Here is a 24,787-nt window from a genome sequence, read left to right on the forward strand (position 1 = left end):
TATGCACAAACATACATGCAGACAAACATCACACACATAAAAATAAAGTAATAATAACCGACAGCACTTGGGTGTGGCTTTTGTTCAACTGGTGAACCAAAGGCAGGCACAAAAGTTAATCCTCTTCTGTAACCACTGTTCAGTATGACACTAAGAACAGTATGACACTGTTCAGTATGGACATAGAGGACAGCACAAGGGGGTGATGGTGCCGATACTGGGGTCATCATTTTAAAGAAATCAGTGAGAAATCAAAGATGTACAGATCAGCATTCCAATTTTCACTCGATGGATGAAGATCCCCCTTTCGTGGAACATGAGGTCCAATCTAAAGATACCTGTCTTTGTGAATGGACGCATGTTTCCACGTAACAATGGCACATCCCACATACATACCCACAGTATTCTGAATGGGATAGGAATAAATGTGATCTGAACTCATTCTTAAGAGACCAGATGTCAGCCGGGCGGTGGTGGCGCACGCCTTTAATCCCAGCACTCGGGAGGCAGAGCCAGGCGGATCTCTGTGAGTTCGAGGCCAGCCTGGGCTACCAAGTGAGCTCCAGGAAAGGCGCAAAGCTACACAGAGAAACCCTGTCTCGAAAAACCAAAAAAAAAAAAAAAAAAAAAAAAAAAAAAAGACCAGATGTCATCAAGTAGAGGAAGATCTCTCCTAAAGTAAACTGAAGAAACTGGAAGCCAAAGACCCCCAACGGAGCAAGCACTCTGAAGCTGTCATGAACATGTCTGTCTCTGATTCACTCGGATAAAAGAATCATAGCGAGGGGCTGATGACAGCTAGGTTGAGCATTTGGTCTTCTCAAAGAAGCGGCTATCTTAGAAATCTTGACCTTTCATGACCTCAATGGACAGCAAAGGAATCACTCTTGAAACTCCATAAATAAAAATTTTACTTAAAACATAACTACTAGAATCTCAAAATCATTTTAACTGCATGGTCTTAGGACAAACAGGTATACAACAGAAAAATAAAAACCTCTTGCCCTTGAAACCAACCTTTTGCAATACACCTAAGCAGAACAAGCGAGAACAAATATATTCTCAAAGGCCACACCTTCCCTCTTCCAAAGGTTTATGTGGTGGTTTGAAAGAAAATGGCCCCCGTGGACTCAGGGAGTGGCGCTATGAGGAGGTGTGGCCTTGCTGGAGGAAGTGTGTCAGGCTCAGGGTGGCACTCTCTTCCTGCTACTTGCCAACTGGGGTGTAGAACTCTCAGCTCTTTCTCCCGCACCACGTCCGTCTGCTGAGCCACACTTCCTGCCATGGCGATAATGGACTACACCTCTGAACTGTAAGCCAGCCCCAGTTAAACGTTCTCCTTTATAAGAGTTGTCATGGTCATGGTGTCTCTTCACAGCAACAGAAACTCGAACTAAAATAGTTTATGAAGTATTCTTTACCAAAATTCTGTATCTAATGGATTTTTACAGTTCAAGCTTTAAATCAAATTATATCAACCAGCTTTTAACAAAAACAAAAAAGTATGCCACCGGAGCTTGGATCTTTAAGATTTAACTGGCCAATGTGAACAGCTGAAGCATTCAGCTGACCCTAGAACTGAACACTACACTTTCATTTTAACCCTACTTAAAACTGAACTAGCGATCATTCAGTGCCAACTAAATAGTGTCCCACTCAAAATGTAATCCAATGAGAACAGCTCCCCAAGACAGGAACCGGAGCTGTCCGAGTCCCGATTTTGGTCTAGCCAAACCCATTTTGGTTGGACATCCAGCCTCCAAGACTGCTACGGCAGTGTGGTCCAAAGCTACTGGGTGCTTGGAGATTTGTTACAGCAGGAAATCAGCACAGCCAGGACACGGTAAATCACATTCCGGATGGAGCGTGCTCTACCATTCTCCGGCAACCCCAGCAGCGGCGCCTGGTACAGCTGAGTCAGTTAGCCGTGTGCACGTTATAATCAGTTGTCAACAGATTCCCCCAGAACAAAGGGAAGGAAGCTACTTACAAAGCGTGAGACTCCATTACTGAGTCTCCAACACAGAAGTAGGTGGCACCGTGCAATAGGCTGAGTGTCCACAATGAGACAGACACTGTGCTAGACATGTTTGTGCACATTAAATCCCATCAAATCCAGGCCAGATGTCATCTGTTTCAGCTATGACAGGCTACGGCACTAAACTTGCCCAAGCTGGTGAGCTCAATCAACAGATAAAGTCACCTGCCACCAAACTCAAGTTTAAGCCCTGGGACCACAGAGTGGAAAAAGAACCAACTCCCAAAAGCTGTCCTCTGACCTCCAAATGACCAAGCACATCAAATTAACTAATTTAAATGGCTTTAAAAAAAAAAATGGGAGAAACTTCCGCGGTGGCGCAATCAGTAAAAGCGCTATTTGCACAAACCTTGACACCCTGAGTTCAATCCCCAGATCAATCGCAGAGTAAAAGAAACAACTTTCAAAAGCTGCCCCTTTGTGGTGGCACATGCCTTTAACGCCAGTGCTTGGGAGCCAGGCAGGTGGAGCTCCGTGAATCTGGGGTCAGCTTGGTCTACAGAGCAAGACTTGTCTCAAAAAAAAAAAAAAAAGGTTACTCTTTCACTTCCACACATACAAGCATTACAAGCATGAGCATGTGCACGCGCGCGCGCGCGCGTGCACACACACACACACACTACACTCAAACACATCTTTAATCTCTTGCTTTTCCCAATACATCACATCTAGGAATTATATTTAATCGCATACGCTTTTTCTAGTTTAATAATCCTGTAGTCTTGCTTTAGATTGGAGTGTCTTGCTTGTGCATATGTGTACCACATGTGCCTGGTACCATCAGAATTTTAACTTCAAAACAAAACCCGTAAACTTTCTCCTTAGAGTGAGCTTCTGTTACTGAACCTTGACAATTCCGTTCATTTCTAAAACTGAATTCATCTCCTATTGCTCAATTCTTTTTCCAAGGTCCCTACTTTGAATCCAAAATAATGCAACAAACTGTGCAACATTCCAACCAGTAAAAGCAAAAGCAAGAGCCCAGAGTGATCATATAAATAAATAAATATAAAAGCCAGGTGGTTGTGATGCACACCTTTAATCCCAGCACTCGGGAGGCAGAGGCAGGCGGATCTCTGTGAGTTGGAGGCCAGCCTCCTGGTCTACAGAGTGAGTTCTAGGACAGGCACAAAGCTACACAGAGAAACCCTGTCTCAAATAAAAATTAAAAAAAAAAATAAAATAAAAAAATCACCCCTCCCACCTGATCAGAAAATAAGCCTCTTTATTTTCTATTGTGTTTTCAAGCCGTCTACATGTCAGAACACAACCAGGCAGAGGCATCGACAATTCAGCCTGCTGAGGAAGGAACTGAGTCGGATCTTATAACCCAGCAGCATGTTCTCTTCCCAACGCTGACCTTCCAAAGGGCCCAGGGCTCTGGCTGAGAGATGCCAGGATGAGGCTCAGCAGACCAAACGATGCTGCCCTTCATCTTGAAGGATGGCCGGCGCTGGAAGGTTGAGCATGTCTTCATGTTCGGAGGGGAAAACAGCGACTGTAGAAAGTGTCTGTCTCATTAGGGTTTTTCTTCGGAATTCTCTCTACATTAACGGTGTAATGAAAACTTTCTCCACCAAAGACCCCTCCTCTCAATCTGGGTGTCATTTAGACGTTGGATTTCCTCTCCCTGCCCCCTCCCTTCCTTAGATTTAGTAGGAAATTTTACTGTTACTATTAAGCACAACAAAAACACCACTAACCACACCAGTGGCAGACTTTTCTACCACCAAAGACTTACAGCCATAAAAATAGCTCAGGGCATGTCTGCTGCTTCTTCTGCAATTATTTTAATAACCCAAATTTTCTATATTGACCACCAAATAATTTGCACGCTTGCACGCACGCACGCACGCACGCACGCACACACCCCACTGATGTTGAGGGCAGAAGCTAAGGCAGCCCTCAAGCTAGGAAAACACTCAACCACTGAACCACATCCCGTTGTCCTGTAGTTTACATCATTAAAACTGCAAAGCACCAAAGAAAGGAAAAAAAAAAAACTTATAAATTACACAAACACCTTAAGGAGGTTCCCAACTTGCAATACCCCAGCAGTGCCTCCTTTAATGTTATCTCCCACACTGTCAGCACGACTCCTCAGATCAGCCCGTCTCCATCCAACCCAGGCCCACAAGAAACGGGGGGGGGAGGGGGGGGAATTCACAAATCCTGCTGTACAGGCCCAGATACAGAGCAAACCCACTGAGTTTGCGCTTTTAATATTTACATATATGAGCACACTACTTGTACTGTAGTGCCTACATGCAAGAGACCATCCGAGAGAAAGGGCATTAGATCCCATAGAGATGATTGTGAGCCACCATGTGGGTGCTGGGAATATGGGAATAGAACTCATGACCTCTGGCAGGGCAACTCTTAGCCACTGAGCCATCTCTCCAGTCCCCCGCCCCCCCCCCCCACACACACACACATACTTTTTAATCAGGGTTAATTGGGACAAATATCCCCAGTTGTTACATGATGAACCAGCACTGGTTCTGAAGGACACTGTGTAGAAATATCAGTGGTGAGATCAGTCAAGATAAAACATCATCTTCTACCTCTGAGAACACTGGGAAGGCTGCCACGGTTCCTGCCCAGCTTAACTTTCGAGTAGAAAAGTTTCTACAAATCTGCACGTTCTCATGTCTCACTTGTCACAACTCCACACACTTGACCTTGTTTTCTTACCTAGAATGCCTTCTCAAAGGGCGTGGAGGTACACACCTTTAGTCCCAGCAAGTGGGAGGCAGAGGCAGGTCCAGGTGGATCTCTGAGTTCTAGGACAGTCAGAGCTACAAAGGGAGACCCTGTCTCAAAACAACAACAACAACAACAAAAAAAAACCAAGATGCCTTGGTTGCTTGAGTCTAACAGCGCGCGCACGCACACACACACACACACACTTGTTAAGTTCATTTATCAAGGAAATTGGAATATGGAGATCCACTTTTTGAAAGGAAGCATGCCACCTATGTTTTTTAGTCTTAATGCTGCCCGACTACTGACTAACGGATCTTTTTTCTCACTCTTTCCCCACCTGGTGAGAAGCAGTTCACTATCAGAGTGAGTCCTGGTTTTTGTTTTTACCAAGTCGGCTAATACCTCCTATGAAACTCAAGAACTTACTAAAAGTACCGTGTAGATTTCAAAAAACGTCCCCTAAGCATGATAGTCAATTTTTAAGTAAGATTATAACCTTCTAAGTTATCAGGAAAAATGCACTGCAAGGAGACAATTTCATTTGTTCTGGAAAATAGTTTACTAGAACATGTGCTTGTTTAGAATCTACTTTATGATAGTACAAGATGGGGTCATACACTACAAACAAAAACCTTCAGTATGAGTTTTTGATCATAGCCTCTGAAATTTCAAAAGTGGAGACAATATTTTTCCAGTCCTGCAAACTCAAAGATATAACTCCTTGCTTCCTGCCGTAGGAACAGGAATCACTTTCTTCATCCGCCTGGTTAACATTGGTCGGCTCTAATATCGGCAGTCTGTCTTGGTCAAGCCTTATTCTCGCAAAGCCATCCCTTATAATGAAAGAAACATAGAAGATATTCTCCACAGTGCGAGAGAATGAGTTTGGATCAATCACAAACTCAAAATACGACACTGGAGTATCGGGGTACTTTTGAAAGTAGGTCTGCAGCAATCCCAAGATTCGTTCTACTTCCTTTTCTGTCGTCTCCTGATTAGCATGCGCGTCCAGCTTCCTCAACTTCGTAGGCATATCTCCATTTCCTTCCATTTTGCATGCTCTTTTGTGATGTTCAAGCCGGGGCTTTCGTGGACGCCGCTCTGCCTTGAACGAACCAAAAATGAAGTGGAACGTCTCAGCTCGCAGCATCCAGGTCGTGGCTTCCTTCTGCACCATCCCCCAGAAGGAGAGCGCCATGCTGTCATCGCAGTCGCTGAGCTCTTCACACTGGTCTTCCACCCAACTCAGGCCCACAAACACCAGCAGCAAGTCACAGAACGCGACGTGGTTAAAAAAGCTCATATCAGAATTCAACTGCTTTGCTTTTTCTTTACCCAGATCCGAGGCCAAAACCAGGAACTGGGCGTCGAGGGCTGCCTCTCGGGTTCGGCTCACGCCATCGAAGAGCACGTTGGCTTCCTCCAGGGCCTCGGTCAGCGAGTCGCTGGCCGTGTTCACGATGTCCTCCCGGTTCTGCTGCACGTTGTAGATGAGCTGCCGGTACTGCCTGCGGATGCTGCGGCACTTCTCTCGGTCCACCGCCAGCTCCAGGAGGTCCGGGTGCATGCCCGGGGCCTCGGGGCTCAGGTCGTCCGAGCAGCACTCCTCCTCCTCCTCCTCCTCCTCCTTCTTCAGCGCCTCTGCCTCCTCCTCCCCCTGCTTCACCAGGTACCGCCAGCCCAGGCTCCCGACCAGCTCCTCGCCTTTCTCTTTGCCTCCGGCCAGGGACGCGTCTCCTCTGGACATGGTGGTGGCAGACAGGCAACAGCTCCCCAAACGAGCGCTAACGGCGGCAACGGCGGCGGCGGCGGTTGTGGCGACCGGGGGCAGTTGGAGCCGGGGCCTCCTGCCCATGCGCAAGCGGCCCCGCCCCCAGCCCGGCCCGTGGCCACGCCCCCAGGGGGGCCCAGCTGCGGGTCGGCCAGGGGTCAGCCCCAGCCCGCCATCCCCCGGCCTCCCTTTATGCCACGCTGATTTACGTTCCAGTGGGCGCGGGAGGCTCACGTTACACAAAAGCCATCTCAGAGGCGTCTCCACTCAGGGGTGGAAGAACAGTGGGCAGGACTCCGCAAAGGCGCTGTGCATCTGGAAGCCCGCCAAAGGCTAAAGAAAAGCTTTTCTCCTCTACTGAGGTGGTTAACCCGAATCCTGGAAGATGAGCGATCTACCAAGATTTCAAACATAATCTGTGATAGCGTGTACCCGGTGAATGATCCGCTCACTGGAGACTCACCGGGCAGTCAGAGGTTCAGGCTCGCACACAGCGAGCGATGTGACAACATAAGGAATATTTTGTCCTAAGCACAGCAGCAGGCGCTTGCCTGACACCACCACAGAAAGCTGGACTAGCCAGGGCAGTTCAGGGGAGAAGCCACTGCTAGGCCCTGCTCCTCTGGTTCACCTGAACCCTGGGGAGGGAGCGGGGAGGGGGCCAGGACAAAGTCCTTCGCAGTGAATGACAGCAAAGTGGTACAGCTACACTAAATTACTCCAAAGGCCTTACTCGAGTGCAATAATTTCCTTTTTCCAGGAGCAACTCAGAAACACTCGGGTTGGGCATGGTGGCACAAATCTTTAATCCTAGCACTTGGGAGGCAAAGGCAGGCAGATCTCTGAGTTCAAGACCACCCTGGTCTACAGAGTAAGGTCCAGAATAGCTAGGGCTACACAGGGAAACCCTGTCTTGAAAAACCAAAAAGACTGAGACACCTTTTCTTAAATTATAAAAAAGCGCTATTTTGTATGTATGAGCATTTTGCCTGCATGTATGTATGTTCACCATGGGCATGCCTGGTGCCTGAGGGGGTCAGACGTGGGCATCAGATCCTGTGCGTCCCAAGGAGTGAGTGCGCTTTAACTTCTAGCCCCAGGAGTTCAAGCCATCCTGTCTAGAGTGAGACCTTGTCTCCAAAACAGACAGGAAGGGAGAGGAGGGAGGGAGGGAAAAACCACTGAAACATCAGAAATACATAAAATACACTTCCTTGGAGCTGGAGAGATGTCTCAGTGTTTGGGAGCCTGCCCTGCTCTTGCGGAGGGCATTGGTTTGGTTTCCAGCACCCACATGGGGTCGTTCCCAACCACTGCCTGAACTCCAGCTCCTCCACTCTCTTCCGGCCTCCACCGGCACCCATGTGTGGTGCGGACGGACGGACGGACGGACTGACGGACAGCACAGCAAAACTGCTGCTTGACAAAGTCCCAGCACTTCGACACTGCAGATGGATCACGACTCTCCAGCACTGCCTGCTCTCATCTTTAATGATTCTCCCCGAGTTATGGGAGCTTCCTTTGGGAATTTTGTGTGAGCATTGGTGAAGGATGAGAACAGTCTCTCTAAACAAAACAATTCTTCGGGAGAAAATCCCCACCACCGTGGAACCATGTAGCAGGATAACTCCGCCTATTCCCCCCCAGAGTCCCCCTGTGCCCCTGCCGTTACACCAGGAATAGAGAAGTTAAAGATTTACTAACTGGGCACACCTGGTCCCAGGGATGAAAAACACACAGCAGAAACAATGGGCCCAGGCCCAGAGCCTGAGGCCACTTAGGGGAAGAGTTCAGACAGGATTGGTGGCTTGCGGCATGAATGGCAAGAGCAGGTCTGCCCTCCCCCACCCACCCCCCACCGCCTGCGGAGCAGATCTGCTAACAAGTTAGACTGGCTTTGCCCCCCTCTGCGGTATACAGAAGCAGGCGCTGAAGGAATCAGAATGGTGTGGTACAAAGGAAAAAGAGTGAGACCCAGAGTCCCAGAGTCCCCCCTTTGGCGAGCTAATGAAGGAACGGGCCTGCAATCAGGAAATGGCTCGAGCTGCTGCGCTACCCGGTACAAACACGATGTCGTGCCTTTTGAAGAAAGAAATTGCTCTTAGAGTTTTGTTTCTCAGGTTTCAGTCTCCTTCCCTCACAGACTCCATACCTTCTCTTTGGAACCTGAGCCCACTGGAGCTGGACTCCAGCACGTACACACACAGACCATAGTACTCATGCCCACACATACATGTCCTCTGAACTCCACACATGACCATGGTACTCACGCCCACACATACATGTCCTCTGAACTCCACACATGACCATGGTACTCACGCCCACACATACATGTCCTCTGAACTCCACACATGAACATGGTACTCATGCCCACACATACATGTCCTCTGAACTCCACACATGACCATGGTACTCATGCCCACACATAAATCAGACACATTCTTAATGGACTGGAAGGGCTGGAGACAGTTCAGAGGTTAAGAGCACTGGCTGCTCTTCCAGAGGACTGAGGCTCATGACGCCCCTAACTCCACCTCAGGGGATCCAGCCTCCTCTGGCCTTTGCGGGCTCCTGCACACATGGGATACATTCACAGAAACACAGATACAGACATACACATAATTTAAAATTTAAAAATGGACAGGAAGAAAAGCCTGTTTCCCAATCTGTATCTACCCCCCTTGGTATTAACCTAGACAGGTGGCTAAACCTTCAGCCCACCACTGTCCCTCATTTGTAAGACAGACATTACAAAATCACTCTTAAGTATAGAATTAAGATTACAGAATTGATTGGTGTGTTTAACGATTAAGTAGGTACTTACTACAATTCCAAAGTATCTCAAAGATACTTTTACATACAAAGTAGTGATTTACTTCTCACTGTTTGAGGGAAAGAACTGTGTTTTTAGGTTGAGGATGCAGCACAGCAGTATTTGTCCAATATGAACAAGGCCCTGGGTTTGATCCTCAGCACTGGGCATTGGTAGTGCACACCTGCAGACCTAACATCTGGGAGGTGGAGGCAGGAGGGTCAGATTCAAAGTCACCTTCAGCTCCATAGCTGAGACCCTGACTTAAAAAAAGAAAGGAAGGAAAAACACTTTTCAAAGGTTCAACTGTCAGGGAGGAATGAGCAGCAAGCATATTCTACTGTAAAAATATCAGCAGGAAGAAAACAACTGCTGTAAGAAATTGGAAAAAAAAAAGTTTCAACTAATGAAAACTGTGTTAGAACTCTGAAGGGGGGCTGGAGACATGGCTCAGAGGTGAAGAGCTCTGGCTCCTCTTCCAGAGGAAACCACATGGGGGCTCACAACCACCTGTAATGAGATCTGGCGCCCTCTTCTGGCCTGCAGGTGTACATGGAGGCAGAACACTGTATACATAATAAAATCTTAAAGAAAAAGGAGCCCTGGAGAGTAAAGCGCTCTAACAGCTCTTCCAAGGCAGGTTCACGAAGAGGCTGGCTTTGCACATGAAGGTACTGTTCTCATGAATGACTCCTTGGATTCCACTAGAAGTCTTTAAAAATACAGTAGTACCCCAAAGGGACTTTGAGTAAGTGTTCTTTCAAATAAAATGGATTATATTATTTTACAGTACTGGAGAGCGGACCCCGGGCCTCACACCTACTAATCACACATGCTACCAATGAGCTCTATACACCCAGGCACAGGGCAGCAGCATATTCATGAAGCAAAAGATAAAATGCAAGTCAAGTCACACTAAATACCTTGCACCTAGACAGTGAAGTATTGTAGAACACACAGAACCTCCAGCTTCCTCTGTGGTAACAACACATGCTTCGCTGCACCTAAAACCTAATGACAACCCACATACTTCAGAACTCAGACACGCCAAGAAAAGCATCCTTTTGATCAACACAAGAGGTGAAACACTGGGTCCATGACTATCTGAGGCAAAAGTGAAGCAAGCCTGGGTTCAATTCAAACATGCCTGCTTTGGAGGACTGGAGGGATGGCTCAGTGGTTGGGAGGACCCCTGCTCTTCCAGAGGACCCGGGTTCCTGGAGCCCAAGTCAGATCCCCACAACCTCTGTGACTGCAGCTCCCCAGGGCCTGTACTCACAGCACACACCCACATATAAACACACACACATCTTAGAAACAAAAGCCTAAGTTCCATTTACTGCTCTCGAGGAGTTTGAGTTTCCACATTTGCGCAATCAGTCTCCTGGGTATCCTAATCTATCCTAAAATGCTGCTGCTGACCTTTTTTCTCTTTTAATTATAGAGAAACATTTGTTGGCATCCATTTTTGGTAGTGTCGATTGGACCCAGGGCCTCGTGTGTGCCAGGCAATCCCTCCACCACTGAGCTGTACCCTAAGCCCTAACCAGCTTTTTGGTGGGTTGGTTGGTTTTTCAAGACAGGGTTTCTCTGTGTAGCCCTGGCTGTCCTGGAACTCACTCTGTAGCCCAGGCTGGCCTCAAACTCACAGAGATCCCCCTGCCTCTGCCTCTGCCTCCCGAGTGCTGGGATTGAAGGCCTGCGCCACCACCGCCCGGCTATCAGAAGAATTTGCAAGTGTCTATACTAGCCTAGAGAACTGAGTTAAAGACAACACGGTAACTCCTGGCCTGATGCCGGCAGCACGGGCGCCTGGTAAACCAGCCACTGTGGCCATACTTTCTTCCTGACTGACAAAGGCTCACCCGAACGTCATGCTAAAGGCACTGATTGTCAGATATAAAAAAACTCCCCATTGTTTCCCAGTGCTCTACTCAGCACCAGTTCTGAACAGCTCCGAGTTTCACGTCTGACAACCCATCTTCAATGAAATACGAACCTTCAATGTTAACTCCCTTAAGTGAGCCTCTGTGTCCCTGCCACTTAATGAATATTTACGGAATGAGTATATGAATGGAGCGTTAATTATGGAATGCATATGAAGAGCTGAAGGACACAGGGAAGACATCATCGTGGAAAGGCATATCATCCTTCTGATGTCGTGGGCACAGTGGAATGAAGGCTCATCCAGCAAGCCTCTCATGAACGGAAGTCTGGTGTATGCCGGAACTATGCTAGGAATACTGGGATTTGCATGGGCTCCATCCCGACTGACAACACAAGACTCAGATCAGGAGCAGGCATGTGTCTCAGGAGCGGAAACACAAAGCATGAGCAGAGCAGAGTGAACTCTGCAGACAGGGGATCTCCAGCATGCGGCCCTGCCTCTGCCTGGTAGCCAGCTGTGGGACCTGGGCATGCTCCTGTAACTCTGGAGGCCTTTGTTTTACCTGCGATACTGGGTAACACCAGATCCTGCATCAGGCAGTTGTGAGAACTAGAGTCCAGCACACAAACGGCCGTTACTGTTCCTAAGGCATCTTCTTCAGTTAGAGAGGAGTACTAACACACCCTTGCAAACACAGGCACACAAAGTGAGCCTTCCTCTCCCCCCTCATAAGAAAGCCGGAAAAATGTCTCTGGCAGGGTTCCTCCTTTTCCAGAGAGGAGGATTTGCCGAGTACTGTGGAAACAGCGGTAGCGTAACCAAGTGGGTCTGCACAGGAAGTGAGTGATATAAAGAACAGGCAGAGTGGGGACCTAGGGAACTACAGGTACGAGCTTACCGTAGCATGGGAGAGGCAGAGAAAGCAACCAGGAGGGCCCCGGCCAAGAAGGTACCCAACACCACCCTGAAAAGTGAGCTCTGTACCCTGGAAGCACATCTGGCAACAAGAAGCAGCCATCAGGAAGACGCCCTGGGCCCTGGGCCGCCGGCCAGGTTAGGGAGGGAGCATTCGAAGTGTGGGGCCCGCCTGAATGAGGTGCTTGAGGTGATGCAGGCAAGAAGAAACCTGTACCCTTCTCTGATGGCTATCAGGAAGAGTCCAGGCTGCCGCTAACTTGGGTATGCTTGAGACTACAGCATGAACACAACTGGGCTCCATCTTCTAGGAGGTGAATGTCACAAGGCTTTATTGTCTGCCTGTCACCTCCTCTGTTCTTGCCATTAAGAAATTGAGTCTCATGTGGCTTTTTTTTTTTTTTTTGAGACAGGGTTTCTGTGTCATTTTGTGTCTGTCCTAGATCTCTGTAAACCAGGCTGGCCTCAAACTCACAGAGATCCTCCTGGCTCTGCCTGCTGAGTGCTGGGATTAAAGGTGTGCACCACCGCTGCCCGGCTTCATGTGGCCAATTTTAATCTTACCACCCATAACTCTTCTCCCATACTACGGAAGGCTTAACTATACCTGGCAATGTCCCAACGGGCATCTCTCCATTCACCTTGCTCTTTCTGCTCAGTGCCACCAAGAGAGGCATTTATTTACACAGGTATTTTCAACTCTGGAATCGGGGCCATGGGTGTGGAAAGGTACTAGCTGCTAAGCCTGACACTGTGAGTTCAGTCTCTGAGGCCCACGTGGTGGAGGGAGAGAACGGAATCACACAAGTTGTCCTTTGACCTCCACATGCACACCATGGTAAGTGTGTGCGCGCACTTGGCCACACACACACACACACACACACACACACACAAATAAATGTAATAAAAATTTAAAAACCTCTGGAATCCTATAAATTCGGATTCTTGTAATCTTACCCTAAAGAGAAACTAAAATGTTGCCAGGCTCGGTGGCACACACCTGTAATCCTAGCACTCAAGAAGGCAGAGGCAGGAAAAAAACCGTAATTCCACGGCCAGCCTGATCTACATAGGAAGACCACCTCAAAAAAAGAAAGAAAGACAACAAGAAGGGTTAGGAGTGTGGTGCTGCTAAGTGGTAGAACATTCGCCCACCAGCAGGGCCCTGGGTTCTAGGCCAGCATCACAGATACACAACACTGAAATGTTGCCCTGGGGTTACAGCTCTGTGGTAGAGCACTTACCCAGAATGTTTACAGCCCTTCACTAGTGCTAACCGAGTCCTTCTAAAGTGTGTATAACTGGTCTAGGCCCTCTGCATAAGCCAGGCAGTTGTGTAGCTTGGTCTGCTTAAGGGGTCCCTGGCAGTGGGATCAGGATCTGTCCCTGGTGCATGAGCTGGCTTTTTGGAGCCCACTACCTGGAGCCCAATGGTGGGACACCTTGCATAGCCCTGATGCAGGAGGCGCTTGGGTCTGTCTCAACTGAATGGACCAGGCTCTGCTGACTCCCCATGGGAGGCCTTATCTTTTCAGAGGAGAGAGGCTGGGGGCTGGGGGCAGGAGGAGGGAAGAGAGGGGGATCTCTGGTTGGTATGTTAAACAAAACAACAACAACAACAAAAAGTGTATAATTACTCACTGTGGCAAGCAAGTTGTTCAAATTCTCAACCCTGAGTCTTACTTGCTCTGTCTCCTCCCACTTTTAGCAATACTCATTAAAACCAAAAGAAGATACACAATAGAACAGTTCTATGTGTGTAGTAAATGTTACGTATGTACGTATTTCATTCATGGCTCTGCACCTCACCAGAAGCCTGAAACTAACTGGCATATGAAATTGAAAAAGTCAGAGGATCATGTCAACAGTCAGTTCCACAGCTTACACAAGCAGTTTTAACTCCCATTGATGTTAAAATCAAGAGTGCGAATAAGATTATGTAGAAATCAAATGATGATAACTTCTCAATATACATTTACAACAGAGGGGGTTTCCCCAGGAAGATGCATTACCAGGTCTTTGTGTTGCTTTACTTGTAAACTAAAGGTCTGAGTAACACAACTACTTTAACTAAAGGTAAAAAAAGCCTTTTATCTCCCTTAATTAGTTTCCATCCATTTGCTATTTGTCTTTGAAGTCTAATTCCATTCTCTATATTCATTCTTTAAAATGTATGTTTCTTTTAGAAGCAAGCAAAGACGACATAAAAATGTGAATCAATTGTTAATGTCCTTCTTAACAGCACATCCATCTAAACGTTCTCACACTTAGCAAGCCTGGGTTTACTAAGAGGACCTCAGCATAGGTTACTCTGAAAATCACCTAAGGGCTGGCGAGATGGCTCCGTGGAAAAGGCACTTACTGACCCCTAAGACCCACGTGGGGAAAAAAAAAAAAGAACAGACTCCACAGTGTCCTCTGACTTCGACACATCGTGCATTTTTGTAATTCTGCAGGCTGTCACCCCTCCACCCAAGCGGATGGACCAAAAAAGGGCACCCGGCGTACTTGCCACTGGAGGGTAGCTCTCCATTCCTTTATGTTTACTCAACTGTTAACTCTGGCCTAGAAAAAGAAATGCCTGACGGGAAACAAACTCAACCCAGGGGCTTCCCGGCTGCCCCGTGCCCCAGCGAGTTAAAGAGGAAGGTGAGGGCGGCCTGAGGAGGGAGGGCAAGCATTTCCTGATGCCCTTTCTCCAGGCACTCACCCGCCGGCCGCCGCAGGCTGTAAGAGGGGGAACCCGAGCAAAGGGCACCGGGAACGCGCCGCTCGGCTTTGCCTTCCCGGTTCGGGATCTGAGCACGTGGGTCGGCGGCCGGTCGCGGCCCGGGGCTGGGGACCCGGGGTCGGGGCTGGGGAGCGCGGCCCTACCTTCAGGGCTGGACCATAGCGGCCCTCCGCCGGTCTCGCCTTCCGCCGGCTCCCGCGGCCTCTCTCCGCTCGGCTCGCAGCCGCCGCCGCCGCCGCCGCAGGCCCCGCCGCCTTCTGTAGCACAAAGCAGAGCGGCAGTGAGCCTCCTCCGGGCGGGGCTTCCGGGACGCCACGCGCCCGCCGGCCACTCCCGCCGCCGCCGCCGCCGGTGGACTCCGACCCGCCGGCCGCCGGAACTCAGCCCCGAAGGGCGGGCGGCTGAAAACACCGACCTCGGGGCCCGCGACACTAACTCGTCCCCGTGTGGTCTGGGGCCCCGCGACACTAACTCGTCCCCGTGTGGTCTGGCTGTTGGCGCTGCACCCGGAGGATGCAGCAGCCAGGGCTTCCTGGAATCTGAAACCTGGGTCCATCCACGCTCTGGATGAGATCAGAGGAGGATGGTCCCATTTCACTGAGGGGTGAACTCGGCAAGTCTGGGACAGTTCAAAACAGAGCCCACTGATACCAGCACTTAAAAGAATAGTTATTCAGTACCAATACCAACAGTTGACGTGGCCATAATGCGATATATTATATATAATGTACATATATGTAATGCCATCTATACATAATTATATACATACTATATATTCATTTAGTCTTCACAACTGTACTTTAGATGTAGGCATTACCACGTCCATTTCACAGGTAAGGAAACTGAGCTATTTATACCCAAGCAACTTGCACAAGTTCGAGCAACCAGTCAACACTGCAGACAGGACTCAAATCCAGACAGGACAGTCTGCTCTCCAACACTAGCCTGCACCGCCTCCTTCAGTTAGGGAAGCGCTGTGTAGCAATCTCAGCTGCCCTGTTTAACAGCCTGGGTCAAGAAGAGCAAGCCACTTGGAAAACATCACACATGCGGTGACAATTTCAAGAGTTTCTTAGGACTTAGCATGTGAAAACACTTGTAAGGACATGCAACTTCTTAATATTATCACGGATCCGCACTCATATTCGTCACACTGTCATATATGTCTGAATCAAGACCCTTGCTCTACAAATGATACCCATTTTCTCCGGTAGCTTGCAAACCACCAGGAGCCAAGGACCAGACTCAAGTCCCCATAGACTGAAGCTCTGTGACCCGGGCCGTCCTCTGCACCCTGCCAAGAGCTTAGCCTAGCTCGTCGCACCGGAGACCCAGCCCTCTGGGACACACATTAAATGTCCCCCTCCCGGGCATTTCCAAATCACCACCCCGGAGCGATGCTCCCAGGCCCGCCAGCGACCGTCCCGGGCCTCCCCCGGCTGCCGGCGGTCGGCTCCTCGGTGACAGAGCTTACGTGAACAAGTCAGATGAAAACACCAGCTCTCCGGGCCCCGCGGCGTCCCGCACCTCCCGCGCGGCTGCCAGGCCTGACGGAAGCCAACTGAGGGTAAAGAGCGGCGGGTTCCCAGTGGCTCCGGGAAGCCACGCCCCGCTCTCAGTAGGCGGGTGAACTGCCGGAGTCAGAATGACAAAGCAAAAATCCAGTCCGCGTGCAGCCCTGGCAACCTGACCCGTCGGCTCCGCCGAGGGAGAGCTCCCAATTGGACGGAACCGCAGCCTGCCGCTCGGACCTGCCCCCACCCAAGGCTGAGGGTGGTGCAATTCAAAGAACGGTGGGGGCCGGACCCCAGGAAGAGGGAGTGTGAAGGAGTGAGCTGGCCTCTGCCCTGGGCGCTGCTCTCTACGTAATCCTGCCGAGTCACACGAGGAACTTTAGGAATACTGACGCCTGGCACCCACACTGATGTCCTTGGTGCTGGCTGTGACCCTGGCAACTGCAAAAGTGATTGTCACTGACAACGAGGTTAGGGACCCACTGCCCTAGGGCAATGGCTCCGTCAGGTTTGGTGGTTCCCTGAAGGAAGTTACCTGGCTATGTAAAGCACTGTCTACTTGGTCCTGACTAACCCTGGAAAGAAGTGACTAATGCTCCTTACAGCACTTCTTCCTCGTCCCGGTCAGGCTTGGGGTTGTAAGTTCGCTTTAAGGAAAACAGGGTGTATTTAGCACTTGGCACGGCACCAGCAGCATCTGTCAGAGAAGGCCATGTCCTCTCATGCCTTCCTGCTCCTCGGTCAGTGAGGATGCTTGGATGGATGGATGGACGGACGGACAGACGGACGGACAGGTGAAGTGTCTGACCCACTACTTTAGTTAATGCCAGGGCGAAAGAAAACTAAGTGAAAGGGTTGTTGGCTCCTAACAGCTTGAAGCCACGCCTCCTGCACTCCTGCATTCCTTCCAGGCTCTTCCAAGGTGAAAGGAAGAAACTTGCATAATGCACACACCCCTAATGCACACCGCACAGGCTGACCCAACACTTCTCCCACACTCTCCACCACACACTTGTCCCAGTGCCACCCTGATGCTGGAGATGGTGGAGCTGTAACAAAGTGCTCAGCTCAGGCCAATGTGGGCAAGGACCAAAGAATGGAAAATCAGCAGAAAAGGAAGTCGGGACTCAGGGATGATGGCTCTTACCTTTACCCCGGCCCTCCCGAACCAAGCTCCGCATGAAGCATTTTATCTGCCTTATCTCAGGCAGTCCATATAGTGACTGACAGTCCATATAGCGGCAGTCCATATAAAGTGAGGCCGTGAGCACCTCATTCTTAAATAGACAGTGCAACTTATTTCAAGAGCATGGCTTGGGTAGAGAGCGGCTTTGAAATCACGGAAGTTGGAGCAATACACTGAATGCCGGGATGATAGGATTCCAGTCGTTTGACACTGAAGAGCCTTACTGGTCACAGGGATCACAGCTGAGTTCTCTAACAGCTTGTTAGAAAAGACTGCGTAAGCCATTTCAACTTCCCATTGCTCTTCAGAGAAGCAAATTTTGGCACAGGTGCCCAGAAGCTTCCCCTGCGTGGGGAGACCCAGGGAACCTATTCTGCTTAGTTACAGGTTAGTTAGTTACAGGTTGTTAGTTAGTTACAGGTTAGTTAGTTACAGGTTAGTTAGTTACAGGTGAAGGAGGAGGCCATCCTTGACTTCCACCACTTCTCACGTTCTGAGCAAACACCTCGAACCGCTTCGACTGAGCTCTTGTCCTCTTTCTCCCCTAAAAGCCTCTGCAGTTTACAGTCCGTCGCCTGCTCGGGGTGAGGGTCCCTCATTCTCAACTATTACTAATTCTTCCTTCCCTCCTTGTGGCCCCAAGTACCTACTAATAATTACACTAAATCTAAATCTATCAGAACTCTGGACAAGCAAGCCCTTGTTGGATTTCTTGCCTCTCCAGAATGTGATACAGAGCAGGTACTCAGAAAATGATAAAAAAAAATGCTTGTCTTTCTCTAAACTGTCATCTCAGCTAAGACAGATCATATAGGTTGTAGTGTGTTAAGAAGTGTTCCACTGTAGAATGTCCACCTACAGAGCGCACACTGAGCTGGAGCACCCACTGTTCAGACCGTCCTTTCTCTAGGGCCCTCGAGGTCATGTTCAGGCTTCTCAATGGTGCAAACAAGGCAAGACCCACCTTTGGTTTTTGGGGGGTTGGGTTTGATTTTTCGAGACAGGGTTTCTCTGTGTAGCCCTGGCTATCCTAGAACTCACTCTGTAGACCAGGCTGGCCTGGAACTCACAGAGATCTGCCTGCCTCTGTCTCCCGAGTGCTGGGATTAAAGACGGGATACTGCTAAGATGCACTCTTGTTAATGCCAGCTGTCCACACAGTCTGCACCCTACTTAGGCAGCAAACATTGTTGGAGAAACACTTGGAGAGTAAAAGTGATCTCCACTTAGGAAGGGCCACACCCTCCGATCTGTCCTCAGGCTGCCCAGCAATCCTTTTGCCCGGTCCTGTTCCCCAGCTGCCATGGTGACTCTTCATTTCCCCTCTTCTCTCACATTTCTAACGGCACTGATGCGTTTTGCCTTCCCTCTGCTCATAACCTAGTTTCTCTTTAGGAAATCAGCAGGGGCCAGACAGAATTCCCCAGTGTTTCCCCGTGGCCACCAAACTACTAAATTCTTTGCCATGGCTCCAGGTAGAATAAAAGCAGGGTCCTGCCGCTCCTGTGTGGGCTCTCGCCAATCTTGCCTTGTCTGGGAAGATGCCCCTCGGTCATCATCAATTTCCTGTTCTGTACCGGATCGTTTCTATCATCACACAAACATACTGTGCTTTTCTCACTTCATAGAAGGAAGCCACTGCTCCCTTTCACCAGGCACCGGGGTGGGGGGTGGGGGTGAGGTGGGTGCTGAGAGAGCTCTCTGCACTCGGAAGAACAGAGGAAGTGGGAAGGTGAGAGACCAAGACTGTGCCAGGGGGCGAGACTGAAGGGAATGGCGGCATGCTCTGGGAACAACCGCAAACCTTCCCGAGCAGAGGAGAACAAAGGAGCATGCAGAAGCCGGCTGCACCTACCCAGCCAGGCAGGGAACCAGGAAGAAATGGTCGAAAGGGAGGCCCAGAAGCCAGGAGGAAGCTGCTGTGGAGGTTGACGCTAGAAGCCAGAAAGGCGTGGTGAGGCAGAAGCTGAAAGTCAACACAGGCTTGCAGACAGTGAATGAGAAATGTTAAAGGACGATAAGAATCGATGATCCAGATGTTGGGCCTTGGCAACTGGGGGGGTGGTGTCACTGGTGGTGGGGGGAGTTAGTTTGTTACAAATTAACTTGGTTGTTTGGTTGGTTGGTTTGGTTTGGTTTTTTTGAAACAGGGTTTCTCTGTGTAGCTTTGGAGCCTTTCCTGAAACTCACTCTGTAGCTCAGGCTGGCCTCAAACTCACAGAGATCCGCTTGCCTCTGCCTCCCGAGTGCTGGGATTAAAGGCATGTTTTTTTTTTTTTTTTTTTCCCCTAAATGGAGATTTCCAATAGGCAACTAGATATATAGATCCGGAGGTCAGAGCTAAAAGTTAAAATTAGAAATTAGGAGACTCCAATATAAATGACATACTCTATGTGCTAGCTGGGCATGGTGGCAAATGGCTTCAATCCCAGCACTCGGGAGGTGGAAACAGATAGCTATGAATTTGAGGCCAGCCTGATCTACAAAGTGAATTCCAAGCCAGCCAAGACTACCCAGTCTCAATAAATACGTAAATAAATAAAATAAAAATACTACATATATTATGGTTTTCTAGGGAAAAGAAAGCCATAGGATATGTGAGTATAAGGGGGAAGTGAGGTTAAAAAAAGAACCCGCCAGCAGAGCATTTGCCTGTGATCCTAATGCTTGGGAAGTGAAGGCCAAAGGATCTGAAGTTCAAGGTTACCCTTTGTTGGGAGCTTGAGGCCAGCCAAGACGACAGGAGACCCTGTCTCCAAGAACTGGCTCTGATTTAGAAGGCCAACAAATGTACAGTCCACAGGCTGCAGGTATAAGTAGACCTCTGCAGGCAAGGTGCTTCCCCTTCAGTGGGCCTCTGGCTTCTCTCCCAGGGCCTTCAAGTAGCTGGATCAAGCCTATGTGCGTTATGGAAGGGAATCCACCTTACTTTGAATCTACTGATTTCGATGTTAATTACACTTTTCAAATACCTTCACAGCAACATCTACTGCCAAACTAAAGAGTGGGTGGCCATAGCTGGGCCCAACTGACACACAAAATTAATTCTCACACTATGGTACTAGATGAGATCACCTAGAGAGTTAGTGTATTTAGGGAAATGAAGGTGGCCCAGAGACAGAGCCCTGAGCACCAAGTTACAGAGAGAAAAAGGACCCAGCCAAGGAAGAGAACCCAGGACGATGTAGGCAGAAAACAAAATCAACCAAGTCTCTCAGAAGCCGCTGGAAAGTGCTCCCGTTTAAGGAGGGAGATCTACAGACCCAGTGCTGCCGAGATCCTGTGAGATGAGGTCCAGTGAAAATGCGAAGGGAACAGATCCTTGCCACAGGTCAACAGGAGCAGAAAAGTATCTAGAGGTGGGGCGTAGAGACAGCGCAGGGAACGGGGCCTGAAGAGGATGCAGGACGGGCCAACAGTGCCAGGGTCCTTGTGTTTCTGTTCCTCTAAGAAAGAGATGATTACGGCACGTTGTCATATTGACATATTGAGGGGAGTGTGGCTGGTCCCACGGGGGAAGGGACAAGGGGACCGCAGAACCTATGTGAACACACATTTACGATGCAGTAGGACTTTGAAGTAACCCGGGTTCTCCCTAACTAGAGGCTTCCCAGCTCCCTTATCTCCTTCCCACCAGGCCCTCATGGTCCTCCCCGACTCTTCATCTCACCCAGACCTCTTCTACCCCCAGGTCATTAGCCTGCCCTCCTTCCCTTTAATTACGGTGCTGCTTCTCACCACAGGGCTTCGCTGATTCCCAAGTACTCCACAAATCCAGTTCAAACCTGTCTTCCCCGCGGATGCCATCAAAGAAGCCAAGTCCTCTGAAAAGTGCCCCATTACCAGGCAGTCTTTCTGCCTGGTACTCACAGTTGCAATTATACTTTGTTTAGGATTAGCTGGTCCATGTCAGCCTCCTCCAGAATAGCACAGTCCAGTAGAACTTTCGCTGTGACAGAGATGTTCATCCGTGTCCTCCCGCCTCAGTGCCACATGACTATTGAACTCTTAAAGACAGTTGGCATGAGTTTAGATCTGTTTATTTTATTTAAGTTTAATTGATCTCAATGTAAATAGCACAAGTGATCAGAGGCCACAATTACTATTTTTACCACTGTATGCCCAGCATTTAATACAGTGTGCATATATAGTAACCCCTCAGTAAATATTTGTTCAAAGATTAAATCTGTGAATTGAGGATGCTACTAGTTGATTCATATAGAGTGGATCTTTTCCATAGAGGGAAAATGTTTTTAACATGACAAATGTTGGGGTCTCTCCTACAGTTTTAGAAAGGTGAGTTTCACTTGTAAGAATGTGATCTTTCCTGAGAGAAGCTGGGACAACAATGAAAACATACTGGTCATCGGCATAAAATCCCAGCTGTAATCTGCATGGAAAGTGCCTGGACCGTGGTGAAGGCTCCCATGAGCTGGTCCATAAGCTCCACTGAATACACAGAAGAGAAGCAGCTACTGGTGTGGGATCACTGGGGAGGGCTCATAAGTCTAGTGGCCTCACCCACAGCCTGAAAAATAATGGAGGTGGGGACAGTGAGGGGGACGGTCAGTACTCAGCATGTGCCGCGTGCAAACCCAGGACGCATGACTAAGTGAGTCCTTTCAACAATCTGATAAGGGGGAATAGTCTTATTTTCCCCATTTTACAGACGGGAAGACCTGGGGTATAAGGGGCTACATTTGTGGGCCCGCAGCTAGTGAGAACAGGGCAGAGACTACCCCAGTTCCCAGTGCGGAGCTACTTCATGAGCACAGTGTTTCAGGCAGACCAAGCAATAGGCAAAACGGTGTTGGGGTCATAGGAAGGAAACGGAACTTCTTTGTATATGGGGAGGTGAAACAAGGACACACTGGACTCCATTTGTAATTCAAAGGCTTATTTCCAAATATATTTAATGAATTCCCAAAGGCGTCAAGGTATCACACCATAAGACATTAGAAACTAGGATTGTAGAACGCTAAAAGACTCTTTTTTATCAAAGCAGGTCAATGTTAGAGTTGGGGTAAAAGTCCAGGTGGCCGGTGCCTTTAACCCCAGCACCTGGCAAGCAGAGAACAAGTTCTCTATGAGTTCAAGGGCAGCCTGAGCTACATAGTAAGTTCCAGGCCAGATAGGGCTACACAGTGAGATCTTGTGTCAGAAATAACATGGCTGGAGAGATGATTCAGCAGTTAAGAGCACTGGCTGCTCATCCAGAGGACCTGGGTTTGATTCCCAGCACCCGCAAGAAAGCTCACAACTGTCTACATCTCCAGTTCCAGGGACTTTGACTCCCTCTTCTGGCCTCCATGGGCACCAGGCACAGATACAGTGCACAGATATACATGTAAGCACTCAGCCATACACACAAGTTTGCAAAAAATTTTCTCTAAAACAAAACAAACAAAAAGCCTTAGGTATAGATCCATTGTTTCACAGTTTAGTAACATACAGGGAGGAACAGGCCAAGAAGTATAAAAAGCAACATGCTAAAGATAAAAAAAAAAAAAAGTGGAAACTTTTCAACAAGGGCCAAAGAAGACTTCATCCATACAGCATCCATCCTGGGAACTGTGAAATCCTACATGGTGACCATGACCACATGAAGACATCTCCCCTCAAACACAGACCCTGTCACTCCGCCTACGTTTCTTCCATCAGGTGGCACTAAGGACATCTCTTCATTTCTCATTTCCTGAGGGCCTCCATGCCAGGGGCTTGACGGCCTCTCATCGGTCCTCTCTCACAGCCCTTTAGAGTCTTAGCATCGGCTCCACTGAGTAACTCAAGAGTAACTCAAGGCCTGAGAGTTCACAGCTAGCCCACGATCCACCAGCCTGCTCCTCTCTCTCCACCACACGTTATTCGCTTGAGAAACTGACCTGTTTCCCGGTGCCTGGCACAGGGCATGCCCCATAGCAGATCCTCTCTCCAGGTTTGACTTCATCAGGTGCTAGGATTCTGCGTGTTTTGGGTGTCCGGGAAGTGGAGAGAAGCTTGCAGACGTCTGCAGGTGAAGGAGCCCTGACCTGAACTGTTTGTCAGTGTCCGGCAGGAACACTTCAGCCTAGGCTTGTTTCACGCTAGCGGTCTAGGCCCAAAATCCCTGACTGTCTAATGGTGGCTCCCCTCGCTGGAGGGGTTCCCCTCTGTGTCTCCTCTAACAGCAGCATCCTCAGAAACAAGGACACAGACGGCTCGGCTGAGCCCCGCCCCCTTACCAGCGCTCCACGCAATCCAACTCCAGATGTGCTCCGGAACCCCACACCCTGCCTTTAAACGGGGCCCCATCTGTCTCCCACGGATCTGGGCTAACCCCACACTGTCAGGTCTCCTTCCATTTTCTACCGACCAGCAGTGTATTTTAGTAGTCGGGGAGCCTGCCCTGAAGCTACAGTCTGGCCTTCCTGCTAGCAAGCTGTGCCCCCATGGGGAAATTCTGTTATGTCTCCATGCCTCAGTTTACTCCCCTGTAAAGTGCTGATATAATCCTACAGTCTCTATACCTCATGTGGCAGTTGTTGAATGAGATTAGTAAACAGAGAAGGACCAAGAACATGATAGGTAATCAATGTTAGCGTCATCGGGTTCTGACATGGTCTAAAGCTGGACGGCTTTCATTTTCCGCTTGTATGAGGTTAGTCATTACAGTAAACTATCAACAATGTATTATACTAGACCCCGTCCACAATCTAATTAAAGGGCAACATTCACCGTCTCATTCCCAGTCTGTAGGAAGCATGTCATTATATTTAATTTTTTTCAGATACAATCTCACCTAGGCCACACTGGCCTTGAACTTGCTATGGAGCTGAGGATGGCCGTGATTCTCCTGACTTCACCTCTGAAGTGTCACCAGGCCATCTCTGTGGTACCGGAGAGCAAACCCAGGGTTTCCTGCATTCTAGGCAAGAACTCTGCCAACGGACCTGCACCCCAGCCCCGAGCACGCCCTTTTCTACAGTGCATGTCTTTCCCGGGGAGGAGAAAAGCATGCTTTGCGTAGTCCATGGGTTCGGAGTGGAAACAGTACACGCGTGGTCTGTGTTACACAAACATACAAAGCTACCGTGTTCACACTGCTAGGACAGGCAGAAAGACACTCCTGTGTGCTATCACTTCAGATTTTTCACTATCCTATTCTAGTTTTAGAAGAAGGGGAATGGACTTTTTTTTGTCATTTGTTTGTTTTTGAGACGGGGCTTCTCCTCTAGCCCCTGCTGCCC

At 49.1% G+C, this 24,787-nt stretch overlaps 2 protein-coding genes across 7 annotated transcripts in view; both read right to left on the reverse strand.

The window, feature by feature from the left end:
* The window catches only part of Txnrd1 (thioredoxin reductase 1), an 86,851-nt gene that overhangs the window by 25,565 nt on the left and 36,499 nt on the right, over positions 1-24,787 (reverse strand). Inside the window, exons 1-2 of one of the 6 annotated variants that reach the window (XM_015998501.3) lie at positions 16,336-16,463; positions 15,005-15,118 (exon numbers count right to left, since the gene is read on the reverse strand). The exons of 3 other annotated variants lie outside the window; for them this stretch is intronic. The gene's annotated coding sequence lies outside the window, so the exon portion shown is untranslated. Of the gene's footprint in view, positions 1-15,004; positions 15,119-16,335; positions 16,464-24,787 lie in introns of those variants that run through there. 2 more of the 6 variants (XM_076554546.1, XM_076554548.1) reach the window with 2 other exon arrangements.
* Positions 5,280-6,614, reverse strand: Eid3 (EP300 interacting inhibitor of differentiation 3). The gene has a single exon (XM_006979872.4). It carries the CDS (start codon positions 6,597-6,599, stop codon positions 5,379-5,381), a length of 1,221 nt encoding a protein of 406 aa, XP_006979934.2. The 5' UTR covers positions 6,600-6,614; the 3' UTR covers positions 5,280-5,378.

The sequence above is a fragment of the Peromyscus maniculatus genome, chromosome 18, assembly GCF_049852395.1.
Source record: "Peromyscus maniculatus bairdii isolate BWxNUB_F1_BW_parent chromosome 18, HU_Pman_BW_mat_3.1, whole genome shotgun sequence".
NCBI classification, from domain to species: Eukaryota; Metazoa; Chordata; class Mammalia; order Rodentia; family Cricetidae; genus Peromyscus; species Peromyscus maniculatus.